Below are 13576 nucleotides of genomic sequence, written 5' to 3'. Positions count from 1 at the left end.
ATGCTGGTCATATCCCTTGCGGCGGCACATAATAGGCCCTTCATAAATTTCAGCTCCAGGCCCATGACGACCTTAATATGGCACTGGCAGCGGCTTCAGCTTTTTCTCACACCAAGTTCCATGCTTTACCTGTGACTCTGTATGTTTTTAAAACTAATTCCTATGTGGTTAAAGTCACAGCCCAGTATCTAGAACACTTTGTGTAGTGTTTTGCTGCATCTACGGTGCGAATAAGATGCAAAATGAAAAAGACTTTACACCTGTCGGAGCAGCTCAGTCACGTCAAGTGTCTCACAGTGTATGGCATATTGAGGCTAGATGTATGAGGACACATCTGAATACACAAACACACAGACACACAAACACTCACACAGACACACACGCACACACACTAATGTCGCTCATGCTGCCTGGGTTTTTATTTTTTATTTTATTTCTCTTTCCATCAGTCTCTTTCTTTCCGAATCTCTCTCTTTAGCACTCCCCCCTCTCTTTTCATCATCCTTTTTCTTCCTCTAACTCTTTTTTTCTCTGTTTCCCCTCCACCTGTCTACCTCTCTTATCAGCGCTTGATTTTATTAAAATAAATATATTATCATTAAGATTACCCTTTTTTCATCTTTGCTATAGTACTTTTTGGGCATGTTGTGGCTTTTTCTTCTCTGTATGTCTACATTATGATGTATACTGTACATGTCTGAGCATTTTTATATTTAGTGAGTTACAGTTGGTAATGATGATAGTTGCGGCACTCTATATATAAATACATTACTGTGATGCATACTGTGATATGGAGACTGTGTTGTGCAGTAGTAAGTGTAGCGTGTTTATTATACAGGGACAGCAGTGGTGTTACACATACTGGGAAGTGGTGGTGTTTGTATAGTATAAAGTTCATCAAGTAGGGGTTGTTCTACTGCAAAAAAAAGTATTTAAGCATATATTCCTAAGTAAAACTGCAATACCACCTAATAATTAGAGATGAGTGGGTACTGATTTACTCAGTTCTTTACGCCAGAATTATCGCCATTTCTTATTTTCTGGATTTTTCTTATTGGCTAACCAAAACACGTGACGTCCAATAGCCAATAAGGAGATTCAGGTAAATCCGAGTAAAACTGAACCCACTCATCTCTACTAATAATATATTTTATTAATGAACCACAACCCCTACCAAAACCTTGATCTAGCTATTGTTAATACTTACCTATTATACCGAAACAACTTGGAGACTCTCGAATTTTGGATAGTTGGTATCCTTCTGCACTCCATCCACTGTGTAACAATGTATGCCACCTTACATCAAATAGCTTAGTTCTATTCTACACATCATTTTGAATAAATATAAAATATAAATATATTGTTTCATAATTACTTACAGCACTGGCAGCTCTGGCTGAAAATCAGACCAAGAGGACAATCTTCCTGATAGGTGAGTCCTTTCCAACAGTTCCAAAAGGCATCTGTGTTCCCTATCACAGGGTACAAGCCACTTGCTTTGCCCACACAGAATCCAGAAATACTGTTAGAATGACTGCTTTTAGAGTCACTGTGTTTTGGATGGCTCGTAGATTCACTGCTCTTTGGGTTGCTATCAGAATTACTGTTCTTTGGGTGTTCATTGCTCTTTATATGGTCCTTTGAATCAATGGTCTTTTGATGGTCACTGCTTTTCGGAGAGTCAATGCTCTTTGGATTACTAGATGTGTGTGGATGTGAAGAAGTGCAATCTATAAGACAAAGCAAAAATATGATGCTCATATTTATGATAAATAGACAGACAGACAGACAGACAGATAGATAGATAGATAGATAGATAGATAGATAGATAGATAGATAGATAGCATATTTTCTTTTTGTTTTTAATTAAACTGTGGACAAATTAAAATATGATGTGTCTGTTACATGGCTGCTATTAGTTTTCACATTTTCTATAGTTGCCCTTTAAACCTTTCTTAAGAAATCACTGTAGTCTGTTTCAATTGTGTCTGTTTCAGGAGTGACCTGTATTTTATTTCTGCCTGCTCAATACAGAGAATGACTCACCAATGGACTGAATGCCAAGTGTTCTCTTCAATGTAGAGATCAGAGGGAATTTGCCCTGGTTACAGAATGTACCAGTAAAATCATCCATATCTAATGACCAAACCATAACACCTCCAAAGTCATTCTGCATCAGCCATTCAGCCTGCATTTAAGAAAAAGGACACAACCAAATAAGAAAACAAATAAGTGTAAATAGACTGGTACTTAGAACCACAATATTTTCTCTACCAAGAGACACACGCAGACCCCAACAAAGACAAAGTAAAACTGCTCTAACAATAATATATTTTTGTTCCCCATGGAGCAGCACCAGCGCCAGTCAGTGACCAAATGATTTAAAAAAAATGAATGGATCTATAGCACATACTGTTATGCATTACAGCACAGATCTGACATGGATTAAAGGGGGAAACACACGGGAGATTTCTCCTGGTGATGTGTTCTGAGCGATCTATCGCAGACAGCTCAGTACACATCTCTCCCCCCGCAATGTGTGCTGAGCAAGAGGGGGGGGGCGATCTCACTAGATTGGGCCTTCATGCATGCCCAATCTAGGGCCGGCTATAGCGACCCGCGGGGCCGCGCATCGCTGTAGCCGGCACCCCTGCACATGGAGCGATGTGTTGTTAAATTCTAAGCAATCTGGTCAGATTGCTTAGAAATGAAGTGATCATTGCTCGGTGTGTACCCCACTTTACTATTGCATTATTGTGGCTAATGAGAATCTAGGTCAGGTGTAACTGTTGTTCATGGTTGAGAAGCAGTTAATTACAGGCATCCGTAAGAGTGTGGTTAAAGGGTTTCAGACACAAGGGAACAATGTTTCTGATGGTGACTAGAATCCGGAAGGGAGTGCACTGGACCTGTACTAAGGGTGACCCTGTATCGCTATGAACTGGTACTGATGTGATCCTGTACTGCTATGAACTAGTACTGATGTGACCCTGTACTGCTATGAACTGGTACTGATGTGATCCTGTACTGCTATGAACTAGTACTGATGTGATCCTGTACTGCTATGAACTGGTACTGATGTGATCCTGTACTGCTATGAACTGGTACTGATGTGATCCTGTACTGCTATGAACTGGTACTAATGTGATCCTGTACTGCTATGAACTGGTACTAATGTGATCCTGTACTGCTATGAACTGGTACTGATGTGATCCTGTACTGCTATGAACTGGTACTGATGTGATCCTGTACTGCTATGAACTGGTACTGATGTGATCCTGTACTGCTATGAACTGGTACTGATGTGATCCTGTACTGCTATGAACTGGTATTGATGTGACCCTGTACTGCTATGAACTGGTACTGATGTGACCCTGTACTGCTATGAACTGGTACTGATGTGATCCTGTACTGCTATGAACTGGTACTGATGTGATCCTGTACTGCTATGAACTAGTACTGATGTGATCCTGTACTGCTATGAACTGGTACTGATGTGATCCTGTACTGCTATGAACTGGTACTGATGTGACCCTGTACTGCTATGAACTGGTACTGATGTGATCCTGTACTGCTATGAACTGGTACTGATGTGATCCTGTACTGCTATGAACTGGTATTGATGTGACCCTGTACTGCTATGAACTGGTACTGATGTGATCCTGTACTGCTATGAACTGGTACTGATGTGATCCTGTACTGCTATGAACTGGTACTGATGTGATCCTGTACTGCTATGAACTGGTACTGATGTGACCCTGTACTGCTATGAACTGGTATTGATGTGACCCTGTACTGCTATGAACTGGTACTAATGTGATCCTGTACTGCTATGAACTGGTACTGATGTGATCCTGTACTGCTATGAACTGGTACTGATGTGACCCTGTACTGCTATGAACTGGTACTGATGTGATCCTGTACTGCTATGAACTGGTACTGATGTGATCCTGTACTGCTATGAACTGGTACTGATGTGACCCTGTACTGCTATGAACTGGTATTGATGTGACCCTGTACTGCTATGAACTGGTACTAATGTGATCCTGTACTGCTATGAACTGGTACTAATGTGATCCTGTACTGCTATGAACTGGTACTGATGTGATCCTGTACTGCTATGAACTGGTATTGATGTGACCCTGTACTGCTATGAACTGGTACTGATGTGATCCTGTACTGCTATGAACTGGTACTGATGTGATCCTGTACTGCTATGAACTGGTACTGATGTGATCCTGTACTGCTATGAACTGGTACTGATGTGATCCTGTACTGCTATGAACTGGTACTGATGTGATCCTGTACTGCTATGAACTGGTACTGATGTGATCCTGTACTGCTATGAACTGGTACTGATGTGATCCTGTACTGCTATGAACTGGTACTGATGTGATCCTGTACTGCTATGAACTGGTACTGATGTGATCCTGTACTGCTATGAACTGGTACTGATGTGATCCTGTACTGCTATGAACTGGTACTGATGTGATCCTGTACTGCTATGAACTGGTACTGATGTGATCCTGTACTGCTATGAACTGGTACTGATGTGATCCTGTACTGCTATGAACTGGTACTGATGTGATCCTGTACTGCTATGAACTGGTACTGATGTGATCCTGTACTGCTATGAACTGGTACTGATGTGATCCTGTACTGCTATGAACTGGTACTGATGTGATCCTGTACTGCTATGAACTGGTACTGATGTGACCCTGTACTGCTATGAACTGGTATTGATGTGACCCTGTACTGCTATGAACTGGTACTAATGTGATCCTGTACTGCTATGAACTGGTACTGATGTGATCCTGTACTGCTATGAACTGGTACTGATGTGACCCTGTACTGCTATGAACTGGTACTGATGTGATCCTGTACTGCTATGAACTGGTACTGATGTGATCCTGTACTGCTATGAACTGGTACTGATGTGACCCTGTACTGCTATGAACTGGTACTGATGTGATCCTGTACTGCTATGAACTGGTACTGATGTGATCCTGTACTGCTATGAACTGGTACTGATGTGACCCTGTACTGCTATGAACTGGTATTGATGTGACCCTGTACTGCTATGAACTGGTACTAATGTGATCCTGTACTGCTATGAACTGGTACTAATGTGATCCTGTACTGCTATGAACTGGTACTGATGTGATCCTGTACTGCTATGAACTGGTATTGATGTGACCCTGTACTGCTATGAACTGGTACTGATGTGATCCTGTACTGCTATGAACTGGTACTGATGTGATCCTGTACTGCTATGAACTGGTACTGATGTGATCCTGTACTGCTATGAACTGGTACTGATGTGATCCTGTACTGCTATGAACTGGTACTGATGTGATCCTGTACTGCTATGAACTGGTACTGATGTGATCCTGTACTGCTATGAACTGGTACTGATGTGATCCTGTACTGCTATGAACTGGTACTGATGTGATCCTGTACTGCTATGAACTGGTACTGATGTGATCCTGTACTGCTATGAACTGGTACTGATGTGATCCTGTACTGCTATGAACTGGTACTGATGTGATCCTGTACTGCTATGAACTGGTACTGATGTGATCCTGTACTGCTATGAACTGGTACTGATGTGATCCTGTACTGCTATGAACTGGTACTGATGTGATCCTGTACTGCTATGAACTGGTACTGATGTGATCCTGTACTGCTATGAACTGGTACTGATGTGATCCTGTACTGCTATGAACTGGTACTGATGTGATCCTGTACTGCTATGAACTGGTACTGATGTGACCCTGTACTGCTATGAACTGGTATTGATGAGACCCTGTACTGCTATGAACTGGTACTAATGTGATCCTGTACTGCTATGAACTGGTACTGATGTGATCCTGTACTGCTATGAACTGGTACTGATGTGACCCTGTACTGCTATGAACTGGTACTGATGTGATCCTGTACTGCTATGAACTGGTACTGATGTGATCCTGTACTGCTATGAACTGGTACTGATGTGACCCTGTACTGCTATGAACTGGTATTGATGTGACCCTGTACTGCTATGAACTGGTACTAATGTGATCCTGTACTGCTATGAACTGGTACTAATGTGATCCTGTACTGCTATGAACTGGTACTGATGTGATCCTGTACTGCTATGAACTGGTATTGATGTGACCCTGTACTGCTATGAACTGGTACTGATGTGATCCTGTACTGCTATGAACTGGTACTGATGTGATCCTGTACTGCTATGAACTGGTACTGATGTGATCCTGTACTGCTATGAACTGGTACTGATGTGATCCTGTACTGCTATGAACTGGTACTGATGTGATCCTGTACTGCTATGAACTGGTACTGATGTGATCCTGTACTGCTATGAACTGGTACTGATGTGATCCTGTACTGCTATGAACTGGTACTGATGTGACCCTGTACTGCTATGAACTGGTACTAATGTGATCCTGTACTGCTATGAACTGGTACTAATGTGATCCTGTACTGCTATGAACTGGTACTGATGTGATCCTGTACTGCTATGAACTGGTATTGATGTGACCCTGTACTGCTATGAACTGGTACTGATGTGATCCTGTACTGCTATGAACTGGTACTGATGTGATCCTGTACTGCTATGAACTGGTACTGATGTGATCCTGTACTGCTATGAACTGGTACTGATGTGATCCTGTACTGCTATGAACTGGTACTGATGTGATCCTGTACTGCTATGAACTGGTACTGATGTGATCCTGTACTGCTATGAACTGGTACTGATGTGATCCTGTACTGCTATGAACTGGTACTGATGTGATCCTGTACTGCTATGAACTGGTACTGATGTGATCCTGTACTGCTATGAACTGGTACTGATGTGATCCTGTACTGCTATGAACTGGTACTGATGTGATCCTGTACTGCTATGAACTGGTATTGATGTGACCCTGTACTGCTATGCTAAAATATCCCTGTGCTGTTCTGCCTAACAAAGAAATAAAGAAACTGGTGATGTATATCCGGACTATGTGATTCCTGTCATATTAAGCATAAATACATTAACATCTCACCTATTATTTCTGCAGTTTATACAGTGTTCTCCTTCTTTCTCTTTCATTTCAAAATACTACTCAACCTCATACGTTATAAGAGACATATCGCTAGACAAAAGTTTTGGGGAGTGTTTGATACCAGATTCTTTCACCAACTATTCTTTTGAAGCATAACCCAGAAAGGGAGAGTCAAAACATACAAGTTTTATAGTCTAGAATCACCAATAGCAGCTTGTCTTTGATTGTGTTAAACTTAGGACATCCGTTTTGGAGGCCAAGAATAGTCAATAAAATGTGGCACTTACTTTGTGCACTATATAAACTGGCCAATACAGCATTTTTATGTTCTGCGCTTCATGACATGAAAACACGCAGCCTCTATGTGTCAAACATGTGTCACACCCCAGGAAAAGTATCATAAAGGTATTGAGCCCAGCATTTATGTTAACCATAACTTGTTAGTAGACAATTAAAAGCTGTTTCTATAAAGCAAAAGGCTCAATTTAGCATTTCACCAACTTTGAACAGAGCGTCAATAAATATCGTAGTGCATCTGTTCGCTGGGAAGAGCCATACAAAAGATCCATTTTTTAGGGATCTTTTTCCAGTTAAATTCACTAAAAAAACAATAAAAACTTACATGAACAAACAATAGTAATTTGAACTCATTGTTTGTTGTATAATTGTAATATTGAAATGTACCTTAATTTGGAAGCTGTTGGCATTGTCATATCCCACCCAATCACTGCCCTGGTAGGCATAAGGGACATCCTCCGCAAATGACCATTCACTAGTGGCTCCATTTTTCAGAAAAGTGCAAATCTGTTTATATGGGATAAAATATGTAAAAATAGATGAAATAGATAACAATATTGGTTTTACAAATGTGTCAGAAACCGATGTTTTCATACATTTTCATATGGAATTGATGTCATACCTATGTATATTTCCGTGGTATTAAATCCACACCATGCACACATATCAGAATAGTAATATTATATATGGTAATCAGTGGCGGTTCTTGCCACGGGCAAGCGGTACTTTTGCCCGGGGCGCCGCCTTCCGGAGGGCGCTGGCGCCATCCGGAGGGCGCCGCACCAGGGCAAGAACCGCCACTGTGCCCCCCGCAGTGCCCTGCTGTGCCCCCCGCTTGGAAGGGAACCAGACGCGTAGCGTCTAGTTTCCCTTCATTGAGAGGACCTTAGTTGTGCGGTGCGCGATGACGTCATCGCGCACCGCACAGCAAAGGTCCTCTCCATGAAGGGAAACTAGACGCTACGGTCTAGTTTCCCTTCGTCTAGCACAGTGGCACAGACACTAGGGGTCATAATTGACCTCTAGTGTCTATGCTGTTCTATGGGAGAGACGTAATAACGTCTCTCCCATAGATCGAAGAGGAGAGCAGAAGAGCGCCGCCGCCGGCGGAGGGGGTCTGGATCAGGAACGGGGATGGTAAGTATACTTTTTATTTCTTTTTCTTTTTTCTTTCAGAGCGTTGACCACGCCCCCAATTGAAGCCACGCCCCCCATATTTTGCCCGGGGCGCCACAAAACATAGAACCGGCCCTGATGGTAATAGTACTATTTAAAATAATGTCTTTTTATTCTTGATGTATATTGTATTGTAATTTGTGTAAAAGGGGCACATTAGTGAACTGGAGATGGAACAGCTATTTTGGGAGCAGTAAGTAAAGCTTCTTGAGTCCTGTTGGAGAAAGAGCGCTATATAAATACAATTATTATTAGTATTATTATTAAGCATGCAATCTGATGGCCTAATTCAGTAAGGATTGCTAATGAGACTGATATAGCTATTGTCTCAAAACTGGAAGGAAAAAGATGTCCACTGCTGAATTCGCAAATTTGAAATGGCCATGAAATGCCTGCGTTTTCCCAACCACTCCCAACAAACGCCATGTTGCCTCCCACAAATGGTCACTTCCTGTCAATCACTTTGTGGTCACATTTTACTGGGCATGCAATTGCAGAGTGATCGCACTTTGTTCTACTCACACACGCACTGCGTTCGCAGCGCATGCGCAGTCTGCCGATAATCTGTTGATTCGCATTTTTGCAATTTAGCGATCCTTACTGAATAAGGCCCTGAATTTACAATCCTAAATTTACTTCTGTGCCTAGCTAGCACAGAGCATATCTGATTGATGCACTAAATGTTTAAGATAGAATTAGGGCTATTGACAGAACTAGATGGGAGAGACCAACAAATGTCTTAAAATGATGTTGCCACCTACCTCATAATAAGCCCATAAACCAGGTTGCCCGGTATAAGGTCCAGCTGGTCCTGGCCCTGATGTTGGGGCACCAAGACCAGTATCAGATAGGTTTTTTAGATGAAAGGTACGTCCATAGGTTGGGAAACCAATAAGAAGTTTTGAAGCTGGTGCACCATGATTCCTCCAGTAGTTCATGGCATAATACTAGAAGAAAAGAACTTAACTGTCATTTGCTCAATACTATTGCCCATACTGTAAAGCCAAACAGCTGTATGGACAGACAGACAGACTGTTAGATAGACAGGAATCATGGTTATTTGTATCCCTAACCAATAACTGCAAATTTGCCCCATTAAATATAATTTCCTATCGCCGCATATTGCGGCAATAACAAATGATAAAAATATTGAATTTGCCAAATTATTCTAGCTTGAAAATTGACTCTGAAAAGAGCCCATCCTGGTAAAGCGTTAGAAGCAAAGACATAGATGTGTATTATTACTGGGGGAGTGTATTGTGCAGCCATTTGTATCATAAAAACTTGTGCTACAGTAGCTCCTCAGCTACTATGGGCTAATGCCATCTGAAGACAGCTTTAGCTACCGTGGCCAACCTCACATTTGGTAAATTCACAGTTTAGCCGTCCTCATGGAAGCTATTGAAAATGGGGACCTACTGTGCATTAATTCTGGGGATACTTAACATTTGTGCTTTGTCATGAAAATGTTTGTTTTCTGCGTCCCCGAAAATGTCCCAATAATGATTTTGATAAAAATGTCTCCTGGTTTGTCATTTACAATTGGAATGTTCCTCAGACATACAGTTTCGCCATATTTGTTTTAATACTCACAACATTAAGGTAGGAGCTGTATCTTGTTTCTCCAGGCCTGGCAAACAGAGGGCTATTCTCTCCAGTGTATCCTTCCCAAGAACCATGCAGGTCATAGGTCATAACATGGATGTAATCCAAAGCACTGTATAGTATGGAATGTTACCATTATATTTGCACTTTTAGATTTTGGATTTACACAAATAAACATTAAGAGGCTGATACAGAGTAAGGACTGCAGTTTGTGTTTCACAAATCACATAAAATCTTTCTGTATATGCCTATGTACACCTGTGCATGCACCAATTCTCTGTCAGGTTGGTTGGTCTCAGGTAGGCTAATTACAGTAAGTGACAGTTCATACACTTGCAAAACAGCTATAGACGCATACTGTATATGTCTGTGACAGGAATTATTATTTTATGGGTGTTTGAAGACAGGTGCAAATACACGCTAATAATGACAGTCATCATCACTAGCACAGCACTTCTGATTGGCTGATTCTGAATAGAAGTATACAGTAGAAACACAGAATTTGACGTAAGATAAAAACCTATATAGTCTGCCCCTTTGTCTTTTTTCCTTATGGTAACTTCAACCCTATTTGATCCTTAGTTCTTTGTAAAGATATTCTTATGTCTATCTCAAGCATGTTTAAATTGCTCCTCTGTCTTAGCCTCTACCACCTTTGATGAGAGGCTATCCATTTATCCACTACCCTTTCTGTGAAGTCATTTTTCCTCGAATTTCCCTTCCTCGAGTTCTGCACCATTGACACTGATAGGTGCTTCTGCGTGTCACTGATACATATATACTGTAGAGATGTGCGCCGACCCCCATGTTTTGATTTTGGATCTGGAACCATCTGCATGTTTTGGTTTGGTAAAACCACTCTCAAGTACTCTGGTTCAGATTGGGATTTCAGTTCAATTTAAAATCGATTACAACAACCTGCTAATCATTGTTAAAAAAAATTCAATAAAAATCAATAAAAACATCTAAAATAATGTAATTTTTGCAATCCAAAACCCCAAAAATGGATTTTAAATCCAAATTCCGAACGGCAGGTAAAATCGAAACCGGGTCTCAGTTCGGATTAGATCTCAGGGAGATCTGAACCTGGTTTTGGTTCAGTTTCACAAACTTAGGGTGAATTTGGATTTCTGGAGAACTAAACCGCACATCTCTACTATAAAGTTTGCTTACTTTAGCACTTTATTTTTTTCGTACACATATAGAGAATTGTACCTGCTGAAGTGAATATGCATATATATTGTAAGCAACATATATGGTTAAGTTTATGTCACGTATGCCCAACACAACCCTAGCACATATGCTACTAGTTTGCAAAACTGTATGTGTATGTAAGTGCAACTTTCTTAATGAACACAATTTAGCCCTGCAATTTGGGACAACACTGTATAGTATATATATGACGTGGTTGTGGAAATGAAGCTAAATAGATTGGGCAGATAGAGTAAATAAACTTTTCTTACTTAGCAAGTTGAGGAATCTCATAACTTGACTGGATTTTGGAGATGCTTGAAGCCACTGCAGCAGTCACCATGAGTCTTGGTCTTTTAGTTATTAAAGCTTCGGTTTCAAAAGCTGCTTTAATTTCCTGGAGTAACACAAAATGGTAAATAAGTCATGAATTTAGTAGCCTATTTATGTGGGCTTAATTGCACCTCCAGATGGAACCAATGAAGGAAATTAGTAAATACCAAAATTCTTCATGCATCCTGCCTGAGGGAGTTGCAAAAACATACCTCATTTTTTTTATATGATTGGTGCATTAGGATTTCTTTTCCCTAAATCTGGGTATATTCCTGCAGCAGATAATCGTCAGCCTGTTCTTTCGATTCTGAGCCGCTCAGTTAATATTGGAAAAATGTATATGCACACCCAATCATGTTTTGAAGAAAAAGGGTCGAACTCAGGGGCGCATCAGAGGAGGAGGCCCACGTGCAGTCTCTGTCTGGGCCCCCTCCTCTCTATCCGGCAGAGCAATAGACTCTGGGCACTAGGGTCACTAGGGGACCTAACGCTGTCTAGTGGCAGCCATTTTCCCAATGATTTTACTGCTGCATATGTGCAAAATTCTGGGAAAATGGCCACCGCACAATTTTCCCAGTGGTATCTGCTGCACTGCTTCTGCTGACACGGGACTCCGGAGGGTAATTATTGAAAAAAATGGGTGCAGGGTGTGTGGTGGGAGCACCCTTGGACCTTGGGGGCCCATGTGCACTGCATAGACTGCACTCATTATAGATATGCCAGTGGTTGAATTGAAGGATTGCATCTTTTATACTGTTTAATATTCGGCTGATTCAACAGGGTCAGGTTCGACCAAAAGTGCAGTGTGTTTGAACCTTCAGCCATTCTTGCGAACGCTGAAAGCAGGGCCACCTCTGTGGGTGAGCATAATGTGGCTTGCTGCATACTCTCGTGTAAACTGGTGCTCCAATTCATGTAAATATTTGCCCTTTTTTAATTTGCCTATCACTGTATTTGGCCCACAGACCCTTTCACCATAAACCTTTCCCCAGCACATGTACTCAAGTTCTGTTTATCCTATTGGCACACACTGTATGAGGGCTTGCTGGCATGTGTAGTCCCACAACTTGCTGGGATGCAAAGCTCAACAACAGCTGGCTGCCCTCTTATTTCCCAGCCCTACTCTGTTCTATAAAACCTATGCATACTCTAATAAATATATATATATATATATATATATATACTGTATATATATATATATATATATATATATATATACTGTATATACACTGCTCAAAAAATAAAGGGAACACTAAAATAACACATCCTAGATCTGAATGAATGAAATATTCTTATTAAATACTTTGTTCTTTACATAGTTGAATGCGCTGACAACAAAATCACACAAAAAATATCAATGGAAATCAAATTTATTAACCCATGGAGGTCTGGATTTGGAATCACCCTCAAAATTAAAGTGGAAAAACACACTACAGGCTGATCCAAACTTGATGTGATGTCCTTAAAACAAGTCAAAATGAGGCTCAGTAGTGTGTGTGGCCTCCACGTGCCTGTATGACCTCCCTACAACCCACACAAGTGGCTCAGGTAGTGCAGCTCATCCAGGATGGCACATCAATGCGAGCTGTGGCAAGAAGGTTTGCTGTGTCTGTCAGCGTAGTGTCCAGAGCATGGAGGCGCTACCAGGAGACAGGCCAGTACATCAGGAGACGTGGAGGAGGCTGTAGGAGGGCAACAACCCAGTAGCAGGACCACTACCTCCGCCTTTGTGCAAGGAGGAACAGGAGGAGCACTGCCAGAGCCCTGCAAAATGACCTCCAGCAAGCCACAAATGTGCATGTGTCTACTCAAACGATCAGAAACAGACTCCATGAGGGTGGTATGAGGGCCCGACGCCCACAGGTGGGGGTTGTGCTTACAGCCCAACACCGTGAAGGACGTTTGTCAATTGCCAGAGAACACCA

General features: G+C 41.5%; 1 protein-coding gene across 1 annotated transcript in view; it reads right to left on the bottom strand.

Annotated features, from left to right (window-relative positions):
* LOC135009370 (mucin-2-like) overlaps positions 1–13576 on the bottom strand; it is a 57223-nt gene that overhangs the window by 19145 nt on the left and 24502 nt on the right. The window contains exons 6-11 of the mRNA XM_063952269.1: positions 11591–11715; positions 10116–10239; positions 9284–9469; positions 7734–7853; positions 2047–2188; positions 1380–1730 (exon numbers count right to left, since the gene is read on the bottom strand). Coding sequence (XP_063808339.1) covers positions 1380–1730; positions 2047–2188; positions 7734–7853; positions 9284–9469; positions 10116–10239; positions 11591–11715 — 1048 coding nt within the window. The remainder of the gene's footprint in view (positions 1–1379; positions 1731–2046; positions 2189–7733; positions 7854–9283; positions 9470–10115; positions 10240–11590; positions 11716–13576) is intronic.

The sequence above is a fragment of the Pseudophryne corroboree genome, chromosome 2 (genome assembly GCF_028390025.1).
Source record: "Pseudophryne corroboree isolate aPseCor3 chromosome 2, aPseCor3.hap2, whole genome shotgun sequence".
Taxonomy (NCBI): domain Eukaryota; kingdom Metazoa; phylum Chordata; class Amphibia; order Anura; family Myobatrachidae; genus Pseudophryne; species Pseudophryne corroboree.
This window is presented reverse-complemented; position numbering and strand designations above follow the sequence as displayed.